The sequence below is a fragment of the Varroa destructor genome, unplaced genomic scaffold (assembly GCF_002443255.2).
Source record: "Varroa destructor unplaced genomic scaffold, Vdes_3.0 BEIS01000001.1, whole genome shotgun sequence".
Lineage (NCBI taxonomy): Eukaryota > Metazoa > Arthropoda > Arachnida > Mesostigmata > Varroidae > Varroa > Varroa destructor.
Window position 1 is genome coordinate 44,107,732 of NW_019211454.1, and position 25,595 is coordinate 44,133,326.

Sequence of the window (25,595 nt, forward strand, 5' to 3'; positions counted from 1 at the left end):
CAACTTCGTGTAATCACAATATATAAAGAAACAATTTTCGAGACGGCGTTTGGTCTGACACGACTTCTTGCGCCATGCTGCAGATCGATTCCCATCCGCTATTCCGTAAACTTTTAAAAATCATTCTTTGAACGATACAACCTTCTTGGAATAAACTGCTACAAAATTAGTATCTAGCTTATAAGCTGCACTTACAATATTGTCCAAATGAAATACACAGGACCTCGGCTACACGAGGAGTGAGTCTAAAAAGCTTGACACTTTTCCCCGTTGTGTCAACTTATGACGATGGACAAGAATTTTGTTGACAAATTTTTATTAAACTCCAGCAATTCTTCTGTGTCCCATGTGGCCGAAACTATCAAGGCTCGAAGTATTCCGAACACCCCGTACAACTTAAACATTGATGTTCGAAGCCTTCAGAGCGACGGGGCGTCCTATTTAACGGGGTTTCACCGTAGCAAGAGTCGTATCATAAAAAATTGTCCCGAAGTGCGCAATATTCGGTAGTAACTGTAATGAGGAGTTGTTTATCGTAGTTTTGTCCTCCAAGACTGTTTGTTATGAAATAACAGAAACTGAATATTTTCTGATGCGGATTATCTGTGCCCTTTAATTTACTTTAGAGAATACTTTCAGTGAATTCGTTCGTGAACGTCCACTGTCCGAATAGTGAGTCACCGGGGAAACAGCGAAGATCTCCAAAGATGCTGGAAATGACAGAAACGATCTAAAGATATACACTTCTTCTATTATATTTTCACCATGACTCCCAAGTCACGAGTCAAAGATTATATATGTGTTATATAAGAGTTACGTAATGTCTTTCTCGCAGTTTCCAGTCTAATGCACTTGTTAAGAAACTTGTATGAATCTACGTCCTAATAGCTTCCGCGGGCTATGAGAAACTATTCACGATACGGATTTTTCATACCCTGAACAGTCTGCCGTTCACACACACGGCACGCCGTGAGCGTATGGACCTAATTTAAATGGTTGTTTGCTCTGACATCTCAAGTTTTATACTGCGAAGTTTGTATAGACATAACCTGTTCTTTAGATAATCCATGCGCAGCTTAATAACATCATATTGCATCTCCGATAAGCATTTTTGATTTATTTTCTCATTAGCTTGCATGAACCCTATCGTGTTTGTTTGTAAGTTGTGTCCATCATGTATATATATATATATATATATCAAATGACCATCAATCTTTATTTCTCTGTCATCTAATCTGTGGTTCATAAGTGTAACACGGATCCTCGTTAACGATCTTTTCCTGTCGTACCTTCTTTTTTGCACTGATCTGCTTTTTTTCCCTTTCGGTTCAAATGTTCTCTAGAATGAGTCATGAAGTTGAAATTGTTCCATGCGATGTTTTCGTTTCTCCATTTACATGTTAGCTCTTTTATTTATGCTCCTCCATATATCGTCATCACTCAATCACGCTATTTGATGACCCAGTTCTCAGCAACCTAGTAATATACAATGTATCGGTCCCCGGCCATTTTCTGTTCCTCAGTTATATCATAGAAGATATCATCGTGGGGCATAGTATAGGGATCAATTGGTCAGTTCGAAGCCGTTCATATCGCGCAGATTGGCACCCAGAGTGATTCTCAATTTATGCTTACATGAAAAGAGCGTCATAATAAGAAAAAGGCCACAATTGTCTGTCACCATCGGCTTCGGCATCGGTTTTTACGATGACGGCGTGTTTTTCTGGCCGCCGCGTCTACCCAATTCGAGGCAAGCCGTTCCGATCATGTGCCAGTATTAACCTACTTCATTGTCATCAGACATCCTCATACGTGATAATTTCGAGCTGTCAGCTTGACTGGCATCAATTGTTATCATATCCAAGTATTTCACTGAAAGATTGCTTTATTATTACTATGATAGTTCTTTCAAGACATCCACATGGCAGTGCTTTTACTCTATGTCGGCTGGGCAGTAACCATAGGGCCCACGACGCCTCACCTAAATGCACTTGAGGCATCTGAACCTATTGCATCTTTGGCGAAAATTTACGATGGACGCTAACGACCAAATTGTACAATAAATTGATATAATAAGGTTCGCCTATAGAGCAAATTCTGATATCGTATTTTGACGCTGTTGGGCTTCATAGATAGATAGATAGATAGATAGATGGAGAATGGGGCATATTATCAATACAAACGTTTATGCCTTTGGGAATACGAATAGCGGTAACGTTTTTCGCATTGCATAGAATCATGATCATTCAGATAATAAATTCAAAAACGCATATCATTTAACGGATTTCGGTCAACAAGAATTAATTAAGATACTCGCAGCAAACGTTGGATGATTTTTCTCTAGCGGGACTTTTCACACCTTTGTACAAACATAAACCGATCACTAATACTTGACTGCAGTGATCGTCGAATATCCTTACGTGTGTTTGTAATTGTTAAGGATTGGCTTCAATGGATACCATTCATATGTCATTCCTCCGCTGTTCTCAGTGAAGTGGGGTGAATCGCTTGGTCGATGCTGCGAAAGCGTTCCTTGACGAGGTCGCATACGTGGTCTTGAGATCGAGGATGACCCCGTTAAGATCAAAACCAATCTTTTTAACTGTTTTTCTGTTGCATGCAGGCATCTGATAGCAAATGTTCTAACCTTCTGCCTAGTAAATTGATAGTGATAGGGTATGCAGCAGCAGCAGCAGCATATATACACAGGAACAGCGGATTCAAGGTATAAAGCTCGTAAGAAAATTAGATGGGTAAGTAAGACGTGTAGCGCGTTTAACAAGGTGGTTGTTGGATTGGACTAGACAATATATAGATAGATATATAGATATATATACGAGGAACGTGGCGTAGAACCTTCAAGTGACTACGCAGTATGTGACTCTGGCTAGGGCAGGATAGGATGTCTTTTACTACTCATATATTATTCAGCTTATTGTTATCTCATATGAATGTGCTTGTATGTGTGTGCGTTAATATATGGACATTTTTAGTGAGTCTGGTCATAGGTGCCTTCCTCCTTGTAGCCGGAAACATAGCCGGAGTCCTTTGGCGGGTCCACTCGACCTTCCTTCCCCTGAAATCGCCAAGACGAATGTATATAATGTCATATATATATATATATATATATATATATATCGCATATAATGTAATAATAGTGAAGTCCTGTAAGGTGAGCCTATACACAGTATTCTGAACACTTATATTAATAATTATATAGCAACCGAGCGACTATCGCTATTCTATCTGTGCGGTAGTGACATGTACCCCCCGTGCATTCGCGGCCGGTGACGCTTCTTAAGAATACCCAGACTCAATAACTTGTTTATTTTTGGCAAATGATCCGCACTAAATATATACATCAGACGCTACGCCGCACCATTTTCGTGTTGAACCTAGTTCAGAACTACTCAGCGTGAACTTAATTTCTGAGCCAAATCTTACCACAGTTTTGCCTTTCACGTCGTTGCACTATCCCTGTTATTTTGTTAGGCTTATTTATGCTGTCTCATTATATTTTACTCGTTTTAATTCTTTTTAGTATCCATGCTTCCCTGCATTGTTCGAGTCGCTGTTAGTTATACTGCTATTCAATTAAGTTAGCCTGTTTTCTTATCGGAAATGTTGGGGTACAAATCGAAATTTTGACTCAAAGCTGCCATATTATCTGTGTGTTATGGTCTTCCCGTCACCCCCACAGCAAATGTCCCATATCCTGCGTCTCAGTCATTTCATGTTCACCTTGCAGTACCGATATTGCTATAAAACCCTATCTCTAAGGAAAATCCGCTAGTAGCTAAAATTACGGATCGCTTGAGAAAATCAAGCGGGTTAGCAATGAGAGGCGTCATCGTACACTAACATTCATAAGCGATTTATCGAGAAAACACATAATTGATTCGGTGACACAAGATGAAAGATAAAAATTCTTATACATCCGTGTGTTTTACTGCTATAGTGTACAACTCGATACAAAACGTAGATTATCACTAGTTTTTAGCCGTTATCTATCGAACTGCTCTCGAAGAAACCTATCGACGCCCAGTTTCCTGCACTTGTTAGCTCCGCACCGCAATGTTTTAACAAGGCTTAACCTATATTATTCCCTAGTTAAGCCACGTTTACGAGTAGACAAACCTTAAAATGGTCTATACATTTATGCGTACTCCTACAAGTTTGCCAGTATCAGATTGAATGCTCTAATTCGGTACTGGTGTCTAGTACGAATGACCTACCAGCAACAAACGCAACGCATGAAACGAAGCTTTAGTATACAATAACATTTCATAGTTGTGATTGTTCGTTCACAAGAAATTATCCAAAAGCTGGGTTAATTCACCTTGCCTTTACCAGAGTCATCAAAGCGCTGTTTGTGGGTTCCGGTATATTTCGTATGATCCGTTAAGCGAGCCACAGCTCCCGTTGCGGTTGCGCTCTGTAAACGTGGAAAATTTACAGTTTTCAATGCTGCTCAACATCTCACATATCATAACCGTTTAAAGGAATAGTTGACTTATAATAAATTCATTGGAACGTAAAATACGTTCAAGGTGGCGTACGATGCATTTCTGGATATAGAGAATCAATGCATACAAATACATAATTTTATTGTTATTGTTGTTGCTAGTAGCTTGCTCACATGATTCAATAAGCTATTTTTATCTAGTACTTATATGCGAAAGCTTATACAACAATGGATCGATCTTATCTGGTTAGATACATTGCACGCATTGGCATCCGATCGGTTTACAGAAAAGTCCACGAGCGTTTATTTGTATACATTACATTTATCGCTTCCGTATAGTTTATGTCCTTTAAGTACGACGCCTAACGCAATAAACGACATTTTCCGTTGATGATGAGTTGACGTCATAAAATAACTGCACCAAATACTACAACGATAATTAGTTCTCTGCATGATCCACTTTTGTTGCGGTCGCCCTATTTACTGCAATCATTCTGTAATAAAAAGAGTCCTAATTGTACGCATATATAGTTAGGGCTGTCCTCGATTTTACTCAGGAAAGAAGTCCAACTCCCCAACAGGCCCAAGGTGTCCCGTGCCAAATGGCGCCTGTAAACGACGTTCTTGTCCTTAGCTCTGTGTTGTTGTTGTTGCCGTCGTTGGCTTCACTCAGGCTTCCGGTACCCCACAGCCATCGCAGTGCCAACGGTCATCATCAAGGCTGTATCCGGGTCTGAATCAACCCTGCTGACATGCAAGCGCCAATGAGCAAATAGTCTCGTGGTAATAGCAGCCCCTGCTCATTCTACTTCTCTAGAACTCCTTGCCCATACAACTACTTTTACCCTTTCTTTTCACTTTTTTTCTCTTTCCTCTTACTGCGATAGCTTCAGCGCGACCTCAGCTTTTCTACGCGACGCTACCGCTATTCGTTCTGCTATCGCTGCTAGCCGGAATATTCTAGCGTGGAACATTCATGACCTGTACTGTTTCTTCCTGCCCGACAACCCGTAACTATATTTCGCTTGCGTACGTTGTATAGTTGCAGCAACAGCAGCGGCGACAGTTATTGCTTGTCTCACGCTATGACGAGACGAGCCGACGTCGGCCGCTGGCCCAGCCACGCCCCCAAAATTGGGTCACTTTCACGCTTATCCTAAACAGAGGACGCGATCGCTAGCGCTGCCGTAACCTTGACGCACTTCTTGTCTGAGTCTACGAAAGCAGGGTCTATAAGAGGGGGTCAGTTAAACGGGCCGCCAGCATTGCTACTGTGAATAGTAGCGGTGGAAAAGAAGAGCCCTTTGATAATTATACGGTTTTAATGGCCACACGAGGTACCCGGTACCAAACGATACCTGATAGCAATGTTCCAGAGTACAGTAGAATGTACCGTAGTGATACGTTTAATTTTCAAACTATGTTGCTTCTTTTTTCTATATTTACGTGTATTCTACAAAAGTGCACAGTAAACCACTGTGCTAATATTGTTTCTAGTATGGTTTAGATTATGTTGAACAGATGGCTTACAGAATTATTATGGAAGGATATTATGGATAGGTTTCTGCTAGATATTAATCACTGCTTCCGTAGGGAAGCGCTTTCATTGGAGCTGCATAAGCTGCCGCTTATAGTCATATCCGGAATCAGTTACCCACTATATTAGATACGATACCGACGAAACGTACTCGCAGCGGTCTGATTCAGCTGTTTACGGCAGCAGTAACGGCAGCTCCGTGACTGCCAATCCAGAACTTTTACGAATCGACCATGCTTAAAGGTACCAGGGCATATGGATGTTTTGATGCCAGCAGTCGCCAACCTATTCGTTCTACGTATGAGCATAGCGTAATTGCACGCACGCTTCTAAACGCTGCCAATGTATCCATCGTTTCAGCATCATCCGTTTGGCCAAGGGACGAAATGCTTCCTCCATTATATACCGATTTCGTCGAAGTCGTCATTGTAGCCGCACACTGCTACAACATTTTTGTATATCTATGGACAAGTGCTATACAATATGTTCAAAAAGTTACATATGTTCCTGTTTAACAGCAGCATTTATATGGATTCTCAGTCCTTACTTTCGTTGATAGTAAAGGAAAACAATTAAAAGAAGCAAAGTCGTAACTGGCCTGCATCGCAAGTGACATAATACGATAGTTTAGCAAAGTCGATCAGACCAGCAATAGCACCACTAGATAGTATAGATATCATTATTTGCTATGTAGGCGAGCTACAGACGTCGTAGTTTTCATTGAGGAAGTATTCGATGTAAATTCGGTCCATTTTGGCGTGCGTTGTAGTAAGAGCTCAGTATAGGGCCAGACACTTAACATTTATAGACATAGATGTTACTTGTCCCGTACTCATATGCTCCTGCATATAGAAACGTCAGCTCCAGTAAACAGAAGTTCGCCGCAATAAATTCAGCTTGAAAAAATAGGTACTCGTTAAAGTTATCAGCCTAACGTTGCTCCACAAATGAGTGGTTAACTAACCTGAATCCTCGTTGCTGGGGCTCCACATGCGCATAGTTTCTGCTTAATGTCCTCCAGTGGGACCTTTTTATTCTTAGCAATCTCTTCGAGGAACTGCTCGTATTCTTTTTGACTAAGCGCCTTCTTTGTCCTGAAACATGAAATAAAATTCGGTTACGCATTTCGGTTACACAGAAATGATAGGGGTCTTGCCCAGATGATTAGACATATACACAGATACGCGATGACTTCGATATACATGATAACAATAATAATTATAGTAACCGTAAATGATAGTCAACAAATATATTTCAGTAATGTCGCGTACCTCGCTTGATCCCTATTTCACTTTTTTCAGTAGAAGAAAAGAAACTGAAAAGTACACCATCTAGACGCATTAATCGTTAAATCTCTGGCGAAGAACGGCCGTTAGGTCGTACTCTATTTTCAGCTTGTGTATTACACACTGCGTGCCGTGACATATGCTGACAAGTATATGTTCGTATAGCGTGAAAACCTTTGCCGCGACGCCGCTGCGTCAAACCATAGCCTGATCCATTTGCCGCAACGATAGACTTTGGCTGCCACGAAAGTCTTCCATGAGAACTTCTGCTTGAACACGGTCAAACATCAATTTTGTCAGACTAGTTAACAGAAAGCTCACATGAGACGTGATGTATCGATGCCCTTTGGGATGATACTTATATGAGCGTTGGCCCAGTACAGCTAAACCATCCTTTAGACACAATGAAATACCGTGCTTTCTTTCTTATAGATCAATTCGCGCAGTCTTTCTAGCACAAGCTTTCTTTCTCCTATTTCCAAAAATCCGTTTGTTGTTGCCATTGGGTAACAAAACCACCAGAAGCCAACAGAAAACTGCTCTAGCAGCCCAAAACAAAAATATACGATTTCTACATTGATCCAAAGTTTGCCTGTCGTCATTAAGCGCTGCGCTGTTCCTAGGCATAGCAAATGTCCAGTGAAGGAACAAAAGTTATTGACCAACAACCTGATCGACAGACGAGGCCACCTTCTACCCTTTGCTGTTTCTGCTCTAGAAACGCGAGTCCACCTTTTTGCTGCCGCTTTCTGTCCATTTCTTAGCTCATGACTATGCTTAGGAAATAGGCTTACACATACAAACATTGATGTCGGTGTGCTTTGTTCAGCAGAGGATCATATAGGTTTATCGTTATCGAGCTTTCGCCGTCATGAAACGTATATTCATGACGGAAAAGAACTCGCGCACTCTTGACATAAGCCGTTTCTTGTATCATCTATTGTCATCGACCACCCAGTTGCGGCTGGCTTACTAAGATAGGTTGGCAGGCATCAAACAATTCTTTATATACTGATGTGGACTGTATTTACCGATAATTTATGATTCAATTAATACTTGCTATACGCACATACATAAATACACAGAGTGGGGCAAACGTCCCTTAACAATTTTAGGACGTTCATCTTACACTTGTTATTTCGGTAAAAGTAATTTTAGGTTGTGTTTATTTGTGTACTTCAACGCTATAACTAGCTTCCAAACTGATGAGAGACTCTGGATAAATAGATATACCAACGAGACAAAGTGAGACTGAAATTTTCATTGCTGAGTGGATCTAATAGTTAAGTAAGCCACTCTAACCAGGTCGTGAGATTCGTTCTTTGCCACCTGTAAAGACCATGCCAACCGTATTTTCGTACTGCTGGGGCAAAATAACCGTTGAAAAAGACTTGACTTTCTAACCATCCACTCTACCAAATGTACCTTAACCCAGCTTCGAATTCATGTATATAACCTAGAAGGTTGACCGTATGTTTGGAAAAGGTTACCAGGTGTTTTTTTTCTCTATATTATATTAAAGCTTATACAAAAGCTAAAGTTTAAAAAATTAAAAAACTGCACGGTTGATACTTTTACAACTTCGATCGACTTTATCTTATGAGAAAAAGAAACTAAACCAAAAACATCATTTGACTTCCCAATAATAATAACAATTAGTGACATTCTCTGCAACGCGTGAGTGACCTTAATTCGGTCTATTCTCTAAAAAAGCTACAAGGTTTAGTATCTGCTTTCGGGGCAGCATTACTATGGTAGCCTGCAGCGGGTGAATCTTCAGAGACAACAATTAAGTTGACCAATGATGAGGTCGCCTTTTCCTCGCTTCTTTTTAAGCATTGAACGCTATCTGATGGTAGCACTGGCGCTATACAGCTATTAATATAGATATGGCAGTGTTCCACAACTGCTATGAATCAATAGAACGCTAACAAATGGCAACAATTAGGAACGAAAAAGTGCCCTAAGGACAAGGTAAGGACGACAAGGTCGGTAAATGTTTTCATTTTTGTTTGGGAGGGACAGACGCTAGCAAGATGTAGTTACCGTATGTTTTGATTTCACACGTCTCAAGTTTAGCAGGCAAACATATTACGACAGCGCCATTACGAGGAAAACCAGTTATTGGGCTTTAATCGTCCAAACGAATTACCTCTTATACCACTCCGTTGGCTACCAATAAGGTTTATTGGGCTTTCTGACCACGATGAGATTATACAGTTAAGGGATTTTCCGCTTGTCGAATATTAGTACTAGGAAGCTACTTCTATTTATAACTAATAACCGATGTTAAATGAATATGACCATCATTCAATTCCTGCGATTTATCTGTGACACTATTAATAGGGCGAAACGGAAGGGAGGACATTTGGAATTGCATTGAAGTAGTTAGATCCCAAAGTGAAGAACATCGAGTTTAGCGCGTACGAGTCTCAGCTAACTAAATAGAATCAGAATGCATCCACATTCAAGAAAGCAGCTTTGAAGAGTGACGACGGTTTTTTCGTCTGTGTTGGCAACGTACTTGGCAATTTTTTTAAAATAGATGCCGGTGTCAACTGTGGTGACTTTTTTTCCATCAATAACCTTGCTTTGTTTGAACCATTTATCTGAGTTCGACAGCGTGATGGCCTCCCCTGCGGATTTCGAATCTCCGAACTTCGCGAATGCCTTGAACTGTTCTTGGAAGGAGGGAACTTCGCCCTCCGTCAGCGGAGAGCTGGAACGCGCTCCTGCCGATGCTGGCCGCACCTCGTCACTCATTGCTGAAATTATTTAGTCTGTGTTAGATACACTCATAAATATGGTGATTACGAAGATAATAACTGAAACTAAATATACCGATTTCAAAGCATTTCTACATTTTGTTGTCAACAAAAGATGCAAAGACAGAGCTAATTCATTAACTAATAATGAAGATGGTATTAATATTAAAAAACTCCGTAAAAGGGCGTCAGTTTTCCAGCGAAGAGATGAGTATAACCTACAAAGAAGAAATAGCTCGCTAAATTATTTGTCGAAAATATATCTATATATAGAAATAATCGAAAAATACCTATATATTCCATAAAGACGTTGGTTTTTCCCTGATACATACGTATTATGGAAGAAAACAAAACCCGATCTATTCGACAGCACTTATGGTGATTTCACATAGAACGCCATCTATCGTTGCATAAAACTTAATTTTTTTAATTAAAATTATTTTTTTTTAATTAACATTAATTTTTAAAAAAATATTAAAATAAAATTAAAAAAAAACCAGATGATTTGAGTTTTGGATTAAATGGCTAATATCATTGTAAGAAACACTTTTTTCATGGTTGAATTTTCATCATCGTTTCCATGGAAAGTCCTCGGTACCGCTATTCCACACTGCATCAAGAACCTTTAAAGGTCAGACATTTAATACAGGGACCAAGAACAAGAATCGATTTCTAGGCCAATTGTCTTCCTATTGCTGGGAATTTTCCTGCCCATATTCAGGCCTAGACCACTCTACTTCCGGCTGTTGAAAAAAAACGCATTATTTCAACACTATCGCGGCAATGGCGGGTATTATCCCGCTGTATATTACTCATTCGAATCTAAGCCGATTTAATTGATCACTGTTCAGGACTGCCCCCTTTCGCATCCAGATGTCGCCCAGCCTTACTAATAATTTGCTAATGATAAGTAAGACTGCTCTGAAACTTTATTTATGTTTCTGTTTTCAAATAAATTATCTTCTTATCATTCTATCTATAAATCTAATTACACCTTACAGGGTTTCGACGATCGCATCGTATGGCAGTTTGCCTTGCACCTGAAAAGGATACCATTTTCTATACTTTGGTTCGCTTCACAATAGACCCTGCGTCTGAACGGTATGGAGTCTAGAGCACCACTAGCGGCGCCTATTTTTCAGTCAGTTCCAGCACCATACTCTACGTAGAGGCTGACTAGTGTCGTCGTAAGTCCGCTTTTGTACCAGGGGCCACAGTTTGAAACCACTGCTCTACGGTTTAACACGGTATCTACCATGATCCAACCCTGAGTCTTGTGCGGTTAAGCTTGCCATTTAAAAGAAATAAAACACTTTGTCAACTTTATTTTGATTATACGAGGTTCCTCGTATTTCGTTCAATTCAGGAATATGTATTTCGTACGGCTCGAGCAAACATGACAAATAAATAGATAGCGGCAAACGTCTACGGATCTATATATACATATATATATATATTTTTTTTTATATCTATATATGTATATATTTTTTTTGTTTTTCATCTGCATGGCTGCATGGCTGTTTGACTACTTTTTTTAGTTAATTTATTGTTTTTTTGCAGATTAACTAGAAACAATTAACCAGCTCTTAGCTGAGCGACGTGTGCGAGCAGATGATCTGCTGACCTTAGGATTTCACTGAGAATCCAGTTCGTAGCGGTGAGCCAGGTTACAGATTCGTACATTAGCAACAACTTTTTCTGGCAGTTTCTACGAACAATTTATAGTTAGAAATTTAACCTTTTACATATTAAAAGCAATCCAGGTCTATGATCTTTTTGTCACTCATACAATTGACATATTGTCGTTAGATGGTGAAGAAATAGCCCCAACTCTATAGATAGAAGTATGCGTTAGTATTTGTTTAAAGCCTTAGGATAGTTCTTGAATTTGTACTAGTTTTCCCAGAGCTGAGTAATTCTTGAACCTCAGACAAGCCAATCTACAAAACATAATCTCAATCGCAATATATATAAACTGTATTCGTTGTACACGATAGGAGCCGATTGGAGAGGAAGCGATAGTGAATTTCCGCACCGTAGAAAGAGCACATCGAAGCGTAAATTTGTCGACATTATGCTCAACTGCCAACAACAATGAGATGCTTAATAATTTTTAATTTGCCCGATCAGTGTAATCGAAATGACCATCGTTTTATATTGTAGATAGTTGTTTGATTACTGGCAAAACAGCAAGATTGGGTTTCGAGGTTGCATTTTACGATTCCTGCTATTCCATTAATAGGAACGTCTCATTAGAAGCGCCTCATTTTCAAACCATTCCACAGGGACTCCCGCGCCAAAATGTTATTTCCTCCAAATACCATCTACTCTCGTAGTCTGGCCTCTGTGTCTCCAACAGGGATATAACAATACGAACCCATTTGATGCCAGCCTGTTTGGTTGGGTGAGGTAGTGTCGACCGCTATCATCGTCTCTAGTAGCTTTATCGACGCTATTGTTATGTGTGGACGTGCCACGACCGTACGAAGTGAAAGCACCGGCATCTAGCACACGTGTGCATAAATGGCCAATACTTAGATATATATATATGTAGGAAAGGCTAAATTCAACCGCGGCTACTACAAACCAAAATAGTAGTAATTATGCTATCGTTGTTTTTCTACGTCTTGTAATTTTTGCGTCGACACAGCTTTCCGGTATATAGAAACAAGGTGCAACAAGCTAGAAGAAGCATATGCTCGAAGAAGTGAAGTGAACAAACAGGTTCCGGTATTTTTAGGAATAATGTAAGTAGTTACAAGTAGAGAGACGTATCTAAAAGAGACCGCCACTTTCGTACAAGATCCACCCGCGGCCCCTTTCGTACCTGCTTCAACGGCTACAAAGCTGATGTACAAGATGAATATTGAGACGAGGGTAAACCGATCCGTACATGAGATCAGTCAATCCTGCACGCGTCCGAGATAATATGGGGCGGTCGAGGCTATCTAGTCGAGCAAGCTGTCTATGGACGCTGCAAAAGCCGCGGGGTAATAATCGCAGCTATAAAATGGCTGAGTTGTCATCGTTCACGAGAATAGACACGTTTATTTGCAGTCTTCATTCGCCACACGTTCAACAAGCACTTCCAGTCATAAGGCGTCTTCTATTATATTATTTATTGCAAAAAATAAAAACAATTAAGATAATGTAAATAGGGCAAAAGTCCTCGTCTGTTTTATCTATTTAGGATGAAATCTGCTTGTCGATTCGAACATCAATCAACGGCCGCTAGGGCGATCCACATCTGCCAGAGGATGGCTCAACTCCAAGGCGAAGTACATAAAAGGTATTTTGTCTGCAGCATGAAGTACAATAATGCCGCATAGTCTTCAACATCAGCAGCAGTCGTCTGTCGACGAATGTAATTTTGTCTGATTCCCCTTCACTGAACGAACCAGCCAATGCGAGGTACGGCAAGCTAGAGATATACTTAAACTGGGCTGCTTTCGGCAACATTGCTAAGTTTTACGTTTTTAACGTGCCAACGTTTTTACCGACAATTGCGTACGTAAGCACGTGAGTATACGTATATATAAAAAGCAGTGTTTTAATCAAGCGTACTTGAGACGTTTCAAATTTTTCACGGTTAGTTACGACATCGAACAGCCATCCACTCCGGACTACTGAAAATCTATCACTTAACATCGTGGGTACTGTTATATTAAACTTACTGTTTTCGCTCAGCTTAGTATATACGTTACAGAATAGCAGCTATATTGTGTTTCTATTGAATAGGAGTATGAGTGTGTATTGCTAGTTAACTACGGCGATCAATTTTTTGCCCTGCCCTACGCTATACAACTGGACAGTGGCAGTTTTCCTCACGAACAAACATGGAAAACTCATTTCTCGTGTCCATGAATAAAATGATAAACAGAATTTAATGATCTAAAATAAGTCAATCGCTCCTGGGTCATTTGAGAGGTAAGCCAGACTGTTGCATATCGACAGGGCTCGAAGCTTTAATGGACGGGCACATCGACCCACTGAATCATACAGTGTAGATCATTTCGCTACTAGGAGATTTACGTTGGTATAAATAGACGATGATCCGGAATCATTTTTTCCCGAGTAAGCGTTTTTATTATTAACGGCAGTATGTTTGCCCGATACGGGAGGAACTTGTTCGTTATATGTTAACAGGGCAATCCTGGTTAGAACAGATTAAAACGAACGTATAATTCTAACTAAACTCCTAAGCTATCTCCCCAAATCGTTCAACCTGTCGTAAATCATGGATCGAAGCATTGTTAGAACGAGCAGTATCGCTGACTTCCCGATACGATATACTTTTGAGAGCTCTTTCATAACGATATGGACGAATGACGTTCAACCGCTTGTGATTTGAAATCATATTTCTTCTTCGGAAAGTTTGAGAACAAATGTAGTATAGCTTATATACGGTACCATGATACTAAACACCTAAAAATGAGATGGGTTTCAATTTATACTTGCGAAGTGGGTTAAGGATCATGATGAGCTACTGCAAATGCAGGTCACTGACCATGGGCTGGCCCCTAATCTCAAACTATAAGTTACGAAACCATATATATAGGAATAGATCATTGACATGACGAATTGAGGAATATTTAGTCGACCTGCAACCTAACTATAGGAACGCACACAACTTCGTCCGTCTGAAACATACCATTAATGAATAAATAAAAAAAAGATGTCATTTCTAGGATCGAACGTCCATCCTATCAGGCTACCGGGAAGATATATTTCGTTTATATAGATGGCCAAACAGCAGAAGTAACTTGAAACGATGAAGATCTTTAAGTAACTTTCCATAGTCATCATCATTTTATTATTAATTATCAGCAGGTAAGCATCGAATCAACGCAATAGTGTTCTTCATTATATAGACGAAGCGTTCAACAGCTAAACCAATTACTATATAAAAGAGCAAAGTACGCGGATGCCCAAAGAGGACTTCTGTGGTGATAAACAAAAGATAGTGCAGCAAATAAAGAGAGCTACAGCTGCAACTGTACAAGCATCTGCTTGCTGTTCAGACTCATGTCTTCTGCAAAGCTTTGCAACAATTTCTCATTTATTTCAAATGATCGCGCTTTTACGTAAAGGCAACCCCTTATGGAGGGATGTCAGCGCTTCAAGCATCTGGACCTTGTCTAATAGTCGTATAAGCAGTGAGTTCCACTAAGACTAATTTACCTGCCGAATCGTTGGACTCACCGAGTTATTGACTTATCAGACTACTCAGACTGCTCTTTGCTCCCGGAAAACTCGAACTATCACAGGTGTGGTGGTAAAAGGCTTATTTGTCTCTTCATTTCTACGCCTATATCCCCTGAATTAATTAATAGTGCCTATAATATGTCTGTAAAAGTTTTTCGGGAAAAAAAAATCGTTATTATTAAAAAAAAGAGTCTTATATTATATGTCGTATCTTAGCATCTTGGTCTAGCCATTATAAATGCGACGGAAATCCGATGTCTAAAATGTTAGCAAGATCTCTTCGTCAACATTGGCTGCAAGAACTAAAGTTATCGTTAGGTTACCACTTTTCAAAAAACAAAAGAAATTACGCAAAATGGGTGTTCGTCCTCGTCGTTCGGTATCTCGTATAGCAAAATTTAAAGAAGTGACCTCTACTTTTTCCCTTCTATCATAAATTTTCTCCAAATTCACGCACAAAAAACGTCGTAGTCATTCGCCTTAATCTTGCTTATTCTATTTTGTTAAAATTGAATTCTCAGCCAAACTATATTCATAGTAAGCTAGAACACACAATATAAACATTCAATGTATGTGTGATTGAATGTTCCAAAATATTAGTTTTAGTTTTGTTATCCATGTGTAATGAGTGCAGCATATACAGCTAAATGCTCCAACATATCTATAGCCAAGGACTTCCCTGAATCGGTGCGTACAACGGCCGTGTCGTTGCCTGTACGGCGGAGATGGACAAATATATTCATCGCATGCAATTCTCGCGGTTTGTCGGTTACGTCCAACGTCACTGGTCGATAACACGTAACGACAGCATCATCTCGTTGATCTTCCTTTTTCGTTTTTTGCCTCTTTTCGCTCGCAGCCAAGCATCCTCGGATTTCACTACCACCAAATTGTAAGAAGTTTGCCCTTCCCTCATTATTGTAAATGCTCGTATTATATAGGTTAAAAATGGAACCGAATTCAATAAGTGACGAATGATCTTTATGTTTATCTTAAGGGGTCTACAGCCATGTCTTCATGGCCACAAGGAGACCAACATAAAAACCATTTTCAATGAAATTACCAAATGTACCGTACTGACTCGAGGATAAGTCGCATTGTCAATTGGAACAAGTGAGGGGGCTAAAGAAGGGATATAGGTATAGGAAAGAGTAAACTAGCGATAATTTTTGTCTTTAAAGTTCTGAAAAATATAATTATACGGCAGATTCGAGTGCTTCACATACTTATTTCTTTTGTTACGGCAAACAGTAGGTTCAACAATCGTGGAAATATACGCAGTACAATAGCACACTAGTGCTACATTTCATAAACGACCACAGAGTACTTGGTTAGTATGCACAAAATCGTGATTTGGTAGCTCAAACGGCCAACAGAGTTCAAACGATATAGGTTATGCAATTGGTAACATTAAAAAGAAACCTTCAAAGGGCTAGGGAAATCGAATTTTCAGATCGAATTGTAAATAGCGTTACCATGTTCTCATTCGTCATTTCGACTGACGATAGCTTGTGGTCGGATACAGTGTTTTCTGTAGGATCTTTTTTTTTTTTATAGCGATGGTAAAATCAAGCGTCATCTTTATGGGACTATAATCATTCACGAATTTTCCGTACAGTCAACTTAAGTAGATCGCAATTTAGCTTCAGACGTGCAAGTAATGCTAGTATATGCATAAGCCGCGTCAAGACATTTATTTCATAAGCCGTAGTATCCACATAGCGGAGTGCTTCTTCAGTCCCAATTCCGAGTAAAAACCATCAAACTATTCAAACGCTTTCCACAACTATGTTGAGTAAAGCCCCTAATGATGATTTTTGGTATTACACCTCAAGCTTAGGACATCCTTGCTCTCCTGTTGAAACTCGCTGAGCATTTCCTTCACTATTGGTAGTATTGAGCAGCTATGTCTACCATTGCACTTATGCCCTGTTCGGATAGATCAAAGCTATCAGCGGTATCGAAGCTCGCTGTTGTGATAACTGCATCTGCAATTCGCCAATGCTTGCTTTCTACAAGTGTTCCTTTATTGGGGAACTCAGTACTATGGCAGCTGCAGAGCCGCTGACTACTTCAGGGTCTGAGCCCCATTTCAGCTCTCGGCTCCTAATCCGTCCCCGTTGTAGAGTCACCCCTCCCCTCCACACACGCACACACACACACACTGCCGTGCCGTTTTCCAAGGGACGCGCCCACCTACCATATAGGTTTGGCAGCGAGAATCTTCGTTAAGGCGCCAGGGCTACTCTCAGCTGGTGCGGCCTTCGAACTATTCAATGCGTCCAACACTGCTTAACTTTCATCTCGTACCAAGCGTTTTTTTCACTCTAGCGTACTCGGTTTATAGTAGATGTGCGCATCTGAGAAATAAGGACTCATTTATTTCATCTGTATATATGACACATGCTAGTAATGCAGGGTGTCGCATAACTGCAACGAAAGATAAAAGCGTCTAAATTTAACAAAAGTCATAGACAGCTTGTAGTACTCTCGTATGCGATCAGCTGGGCCAACACATGCGGCTCTCAACGAGCAATTATAGTCACTCTATATGCGCGCACAAATTTGAATTTTCTTTGTACAGACAAATGCCGATGTACCAATAAGAACAGAGCAAATTTCTGTGCAGCAGTACTCCGTGTGTCCGTATTTTACGTAGAGGGAAATCGACGGCGAAACAATGTCTCATCGATGCTATAAAGTTGTCCATTAAGAATAGTATTCAATAGCACATACCAACTGCGCTTCGTGAGGCAGTCGCAGGATGGTTGGTGATTCCAGTGCGTAGCTCTGCCAGATTACAGCGATCCAGACTAAACCTATGATGCTTGCTCGCACCCGCTACTTTTGTTCAGACGTATAGAGTAGTTACAATGAAAACCTTTTCAGACGCATCCGCATAATAGGGCACCGCACGACACAGCAGACTACTGGAGGACACACTGCGCAAGCCGATCACCAAGGCGGACTAGATCAGTACAGCATAATCTGAGTAAAAACAAAAGGCTTCCTGCTATAGCTACACCCGCTGTTATAGAGGAGGACTCATAGGTTCTAGCCTATAGTCTCTGCTGAGCACGCAGGGGACGGTATAAACAAATCGAGATACCGCGCACAAACTGAGCTTTCGGAGCGGAGGGCATTTGCGCACGCGCATACAAAAATGCCGATTGCGGAGCCCTCTAGGGAACGCCTGGGAAGACTTCCGTTGGTGCTAAAGCCGGCAAGAGGTTTACAGCATCCTCACGTTGTTCACGGCCAGTTCGACGAGCCGGTTCTCAGTTCGTGTACGTTTGTGCCGGATATGGCTATGATACGGCGGCTACGTGTTCTGTCGTACATAGCCTTGCAATCAGGCATAACGGAGTGACAGTTAAACTAAGAGTGCACAATTTTTCAGTGCAAAAAACCTGCTCACATTAGCTATGGCACACCATTAACATGGGACGTTTCGATATTTTGCCAAAGTTGGAGATTCTTTCTAGATTCACGACAAGCAACGAGGTCAATAAGATCAGCAGTAAAAATTTGATACTGCCCTATGTGCTTCGACATGACGTTTCTCTCAACTAGCGTAGTTTCACTAGCGTATTTTAACAGCTTGCGAAAAAAGGACCAGACTCCGTAAGTTATTATTAATTTTCATTTTAAACGTATGGATTGTCTTGGAGAAGCAAAGCCCGAATCCTGTGCAGACAAAAGGCTTGCAAAACCTATCATATCTAGAAAAAGGGATGTTGGTGATTTCAGTAACTGTTAAATATTATATGGGAACACTTTACTGCGGCCTGCCTAAGTTACATATATGTATGACCATAACTGTTTGAGTACCCAAGATGTTATGGTAAAAACATGAAGGCAGTGCTTCGACGACACCGGCCGTGTTTGATGTAAAAGATATATGTTTCAATAAGTACCTAAACTTCTACAGACAGTCATACAAGTACGATAGTAAAGTCAATGGAAACAACATGTTAGCGGTATACTTTGTTTTCCAGATATACACTTCATATAAATTTGCCTTTGTAAAATATACCAACGGATACCAACCGAGTCAGCTAGTTTCTAAGCGAGTGCGAAAATGTAGAAAATGATGATGTCTGGTTAACAAATACCTAATGGCGGGTGGTGAAATTAATCGTATGGTCACTTATTTCCCCCTTATTGTTGCGTGCATGTTCAGATTTTTCAGCCGCTTACAGCAACTAATTAATACTGCTCAAATAAGCCGATGGCCTTCCGAAAACACGGGCCATATTTTCTGTGAGGCACCTGCTCTAAGCCGAAGGTAAATTTATATACTGCTCGATCTATACATAGTATTTAAAATTATAGATCGTGTCTAATGATCCGAACCTAGACAGACAATACCGTGGGATTACGTCTGACGATAAGAAATCTAAAGGGAAATAAAGTTTTAAGATATACTTATGCGAGAAGATACGAATATCTGTGCGCTAAGCCATACAAGTATCGACGTAGTTCATTTCATTTCCGCCCACGTATCGATGTGAAGCTTGTTTTCTCGGCATAGCTCATCAACGGTCTTCTTTTTGAAGAGGCAAACGAAGACTTCATAGACGTTCCCTGAACCGACGCGGTGCTCGCTCGCAGCGAACGCACCATGGCTCTACCATTCAAGATAGAAATGTGTGTTTTTTTCTGAGAGCTGTTTTCCCAGGTTTCCGTACCTAATTAGAGTAATTAATTCATTCATACACTTATTTATCTTTTCCGCGCTATTCAATGCTGGAAACAAGCCAATCACGGGACTAAACTAATTTCCATTAATACCCAAGTAGAATTTTACATTTGATTACATTAAGCTAATTTGTAAAAATGTAAGCTTTCATATATATGGAGGTTCAACCCGCTCAGTACTCCACCTATAGGTGATGACTATTCTTCTAGTTGGCTGGTTCTAAGCTATACAATTCGTTGGATCCCGGCAAAAAGACTAAGTACATATAGAGTATTGTACAAGATGCTATAGTTTCAGGACAGCATCGAAATCCAGATCGATATGAAAATATGGTATGGTAAAAGTGGCTGGGCCTTGATGTGGTTGTATTAGGCTAGGTGTAGGTCACGGTCGTTTTCGTCATGGCACTGCACGCCTCCGTGACATGTTTTACCGGACGAACCATCAGTAAGCGCTGTTGGAAACCAGATGTTCGTGTGCGTTCGATGGCAGACAACAAAGAGATATCGTCATTTCTACATATTACCATTTTTATGTACTTTGTACAATGGCTCAAAAACGCACGCTTCAGCTTATGGTCCAGTTGTGTAGATATAATGCCACACAATTCTTCAAGCCGTCATTGGATAGTTCCTTTCAGAAGCTTATAGCATGTCTGAGTAGGGTCCACCCGTCTGTCTGTCTGAAATGATAATATGATTTGAACCTTAAATATTTTAGGTACACCTTAAATATTTTAGGCTGATACACTAGGGTACCAGGAGAAATCTTCCTTGATACACCATTTTCAGGATATTACTGCGGATTAGAAAGGAGCAAGCTCGAGAAGAAAGCGTCTCGTTCCCATAAAAGAAAGTGCACTGGTATGTGTTTGTGGCATATTTGTATGAGCGCAAAAAAGGCTGGCATGGTAATTACGGCTGGAAATCCAACCATTTCGAAAAAAACACTTCGAAACTTCACATCCAGAAATCGATGGTGAGCGAATTACCCTAACAGCCCAGAGGTAAGAGGTTTTAGGTGACAGCAGCTAACATGAAGCCATCACCGGAAGGTCGTTCTAGAAATCTGATAGATGGAGTTATGATCTTTTCATGGCGATTAGGCCGTCTCATTTCATTGCGTAATATCGGGAGGACTACTGAGGTGACGTTAATAAACTACGTATTATTTGCGTTGCCGCCAGTAACCAGCTATTGCTAGCACTACTGCATCGAATTTCGGTCACTCTTTTGGTAAAAACATTTTCACGTTTACGGCGGCGGCCTGGACGGTGCGCAGCAGAAAACGATTTTATAAATCCGTTTCGTTTTAGAGAATTACCACATGATAACAGTAACTGCTTGTAGCAACTTGCAGTTTGTATTCGACTGTCGATCGTCTAAGACAAAGGACATCCATTTGGTCTTCGTCTAGATAGAGTGAGAAATCTATGGCTAGTGTTTTCTGCATTGCTGACTATGATATAATATTTCATCTAAACATGCAACCAAAAAATTGAAATTTACAATAGAACGTATTGTGTATTTCTCTGATTTTGACGTTTCAATTTGCCTTGATTAGAAAAATATAACAAATATATATTTGCGATATCTGCTCAAGGTACTGCATCCAATACTCGTTGACAAGAAAATCTGATATGAAAAAAATGGAATTTTTATTTCGGTTTCATTTTTCTAGACCCTGTTATTTCTGCAGACTTTACCGATGTGTCGACTAGCCATAATTGACCGTATATCTTAGAGGGTATCGGAGAGTATTACTTTTAGTTAGGTTCGTAAACTTACTAATGTGTCAGACAAATGATTTCAAATAAAAGGGTAGTTAAATTTTTTCAATTGATCCTTCCATGGAAAAGATGAAAAATATTCACTGTATATACCAGCATTGTATATAATTATTTTTTTACAATATGTTCGTTTATCTATCAACTATTCGATCTTCAAATGAGATGACGTGATAGACAAAATTTGTAGCAGTGAAATTAATTAAATGCATCAGATTTAAATGTTCGGTACGGTATCTTTTTTTCGGGTAAGTAAGTTTTCTATGGATAAACAACTGCTAAGTGAAGCGAGATTATTGTATAGGATGCAATTTTTACGGCTCGATGCACCGGCGCAAACTGTAACAGTTTTTTTTTTTATAGATTTGAGACGAAATAGCTTTACAGCCGCGTAAAGGTAAGTAGAGACAAAAAAGAATACATTTAGGACCAAACGTACATAAGCGCACGGAAGCGCACGAAGGAACGACTTGCTTGAATGCGTAAGGAGACGCTTTCCTTGCGTTCTGTTTTGTACAAATCATGGCCAGCCAGATACACAGTTGACTGTATCAGGAGTGTAAGCGCATTTATGGCAGAACTAGTTCGAAAATAGGTTATCCAATAGGCTCTCCAAAAATTGGTTCTTTATAAGGATTCCAAGTCGCCAGAGATCGAAAACAATAGATCTCCCTCGACCCTTTCTCATATGAAGGATATTGTTTCAAATATCGTCAGCAACACCACATAGATAGTTTCACGTAACAGTCAATAGACAGTTGAATATCCTAGATTGGCTTTTTTTCTTTCTTTTTTTGGCCATCTTAAAGACTAGCTAGCCAGCGTACGAGCTTTAAAAGTAGACCGGATTGGACCTCGAGGAACACAGCAACCTACAGCCCAGATGAAGTTATTCGAAAAGCCTTGGTCACAGAAAAATCCAGCTGCCAATTTCTAGTCGCTCGTTACGCCTATGCGAGCTTCCTGCTCAGTTTTTTTAAAACAAGCTCTAATATTACTGTGTAGACTCCTGTGTCCTGAGTATTGTCTAGCCATAAAATGCTAGGAATATGCAAGCGACTGGACGTCAGATACAAATTAGTCATAGGGATGCCGTTTGGGCCTGTTATGGGCTATTGCTTCGTCGAAGTAGTAAAGTAATCATGTGATGTCGGATTAGACGTGCTAACACCTCTTTATGGTTCGTTGGGTAATATCATGATATAGCACTCCAAACGAAGGTAACACAATGCGTCGTCATTCGCGTTAATCCGAAAAGGTCAGGCTTGCTTAGGATCCTTGAGCCATTTACTAGACTGGGATTGTTTCGCGACCCATGTGCCATTTCAATGTTAAACTACAGCATCATAAGACCTAAAACAATACGAAATGGCTGACTGCGCGATAACAATTTATCCAGCCCAGCTAATAGATCCATTGAAATTATCTCCGAATGGCCGTCTATCGCCGTACAGTCGCCGACCTAAAGCGTAGCGCGCACATGTTAGACACCGAAAATCCTCTATATGACATGTTTGTTCAGTCAAGTTAGTGACGTTGATCAGCGCTATTTTCGAAGGTACGACTGCGTCTCTGAACTAGAATACGGCGTATAACTGTGTATCTGCGCGAGTGAGTCTACAAGCTGCACCTAATTTAGCGCGAACCTGTCCGGTCGGTCGGGTATGATCGACCAGACTACACCTTCTATGTGTACTTACATTAAAGTTTAATTCATCTAAATGCATTTGCGTTCATCAAAGGAAGCGTGACACTCTTGTTAGGAATTAAGTCTTCCAAAACAAACGGCGCTATAAGGGACGTTGTTCTAGGATGAAGGAAACCTAACAGTTCAGGAAGCTGGCCGGGCTGTTACGCTATGTTTTTATGTTAATTTCAAAAGAATAACTATGAATGGGACGAGGCTGGAATCTTCGCTAAAGTCCGCATGGACGATGTCAGATCTATCTAACTGGTATAAAACATCGCAGAGATTAGCGGGGTAGAAACAGACGTACGTTAGCTGTAACAATCATGTATTACCGTACTTATCGATGTATTATACTGCGCTTATAATTAGCTCTACATACGCGACTGTGATGGCAGCGACATTATATTCAGGTCTGTGACACTCTTCTTCATTTTGTTAGACCTTCCAATGCTAGACGGCATCCACCAAATAATCCAACGAATTGTTTCTGCTCTACAGTTACACCGTGTTATCATACGACAGTTGTTTATGGTTCAGGATTTCCAACGATTTCCACAATCAAATTTACTAAGACCATGATGAAGGCAATTAGATTTCAATTTTTTTACACAGCACGAGTCGTTAGTTTAGTATTTATCGAGCACAAGATTCTTAATTTTTTCGTTGAAGACCGTTATCCAGCCAAAACGATTCATATGAATGTATAATATACGTATATATGCTAGGATAATTCATGTACTAGAACGTAGCGCCATTTGAAGCAGTGGTAACCGCGACACCAGCTGCAAAGCGCCAGTGCTCCAGGAACTCGCGCAACAGTGGACCGATTGGTGTGACTTATTACCGGCTCTATAGCGTATCCGCGTGAGGAGAGGGACCCAACTGGGAAAGAACATCGTATCATCGGCCAAGATATTCTGCCTGGACGCTGACGGGGCAGCTATAAAACCAGCACCTATTTAAGCCGTATTTGCCATAACGCATGTTATGTTTAGTGTATGGTAATCAGTATTAGCCATCGAGTGAGCAACTTCAGCCTATTATACCATCAACATCAAGACAAACAGTAGACAAAGACAGCAGTAAAATGTTCGAAAAGATCAAATGTTACCTGACTGATAGAGCACTGCTGCTGTTAGGGAGGAAGCAGGGAAAAATCACACCCGAAGTAACCTTTTTTTTGTTTTCCCACAGAAGTTTTCTTAGTTGATCCTTATTTGAAGCTGCTCTTGTTTGGCTTGCCATAAGTGTACGACTGGATGGTTTTTTTCATTGTACATAATCAAATTATATTATACGCCAATATACATCTAGTTGTTCCTCGCGTATCTTTTCCGCATTTCATTTTATACAAGTCCAATTTTTATAATTCTAGCTGGATTGTTCAAAAACAGAAAATCGTAGCCTGATTTGAGGAAGCCGTTTTCACCCCAAGCGATATCTTTAGTAACCATGATTGGTTTTGAACCGGCGCACCCTATCATACCGGCCCATTTCAGATTTAATCACTGGTGTTTGGACCACCATCGCCTGAATGGATATCCGTATGGCTACTTCGATTGAATCTTTCGTCACTATGAAGTATGGCTGCCATCGTAGCTATTGTGTGTTACAATACGTCTCTACCTAGATAGGATAACAATTCTGTAAAATTGATTCGACCTTATTTTTGGCAGAAATTTATAGTCTTCCGGTACTAAAAGTCAGAGGCATATAATAGTCTTTCCTTACAACTCAAGCTACTATTTGAATATTGTTCGACTCGGACAGTCCCACTCAATTGCTCTAATGCGTGCGTATACATTTAATCATTTAGGGAAATATTCATGAGTAGATGACAACCCTAAGACCGACCCACATATTCAACGAGTCTGCTACAAGGGCTATGCGAAATGCTCTTTAAGGGGCGCAGCTAGGAAATACGCTACAAACTAACAGTGTATCATCGCTTAACTAAGTTTATCTTCGCACGATGTAGAATCATTAAGCCCACATACCACCACGACTGGGACAGATACGTACGTACAAAACTAAAGTATAATAAAGCCTTTATAGTGCCTCAGATGTATGCGCTGCATAATGTCAATATATATATATATATATATATATATCACAGTTTATTGTATTCGTTCATTTTTAGTTGTAGAGGAAAGTGCCGA

The 25,595-nt window shown here is 40.2% G+C and overlaps 1 protein-coding gene across 3 annotated transcripts; it reads right to left on the reverse strand.

The window, feature by feature from the left end:
• Nucleotides 1-1,090: 1,090 nt before the first annotated feature.
• On the reverse strand, nt 1,091-24,271 carry LOC111255354 (tubulin polymerization-promoting protein homolog). 3 transcript variants are annotated; one of them, XM_086977741.1, is made up of 5 exons: nt 23,816-24,271; nt 9,813-10,053; nt 6,967-7,096; nt 4,340-4,435; nt 1,091-3,076 (listed from the first exon to the last, which is right to left on the reverse strand). In XM_086977741.1, the coding sequence occupies exons 1-5, from the start codon at nt 23,949-23,951 to the stop codon at nt 2,990-2,992; spliced, it is 690 nt and encodes a 229-aa protein (XP_086833867.1). In that variant the 5' UTR covers nt 23,952-24,271; the 3' UTR covers nt 1,091-2,989. The 3 variants fall into 3 exon arrangements, with proteins under 3 accessions (XP_086833867.1, XP_086833868.1, XP_086833869.1); XM_086977742.1 differs by lacking the exon at nt 23,816-24,271 and adding an exon at nt 17,995-18,357; XM_086977743.1 differs by lacking the exon at nt 23,816-24,271 and adding an exon at nt 17,459-17,968.
• Between the last annotated feature and the right edge of the window lie 1,324 nt (nt 24,272-25,595).

Bases quoted from the DNA above. Each gene is read 5' to 3' on its own strand.
- LOC111255354 (XM_086977741.1), bottom strand. From the start codon at position 23,951: ATGATAACACGGTGTAACTGTAGAGCAGAAACAATTCGTTGGATTATT. The intron at 7,097-9,812 runs GTACGTTGCCAA...TTCATGTTTCAG, and splicing joins TATTTTAAAAAAATTGCCAA to GACAAAGAAGGCGCTTAGTC. The intron at 4,436-6,966 runs GTTAGTTAACCA...CCACGTTTACAG, and splicing joins CCCCAGCAACGAGGATTCAG to AGCGCAACCGCAACGGGAGC.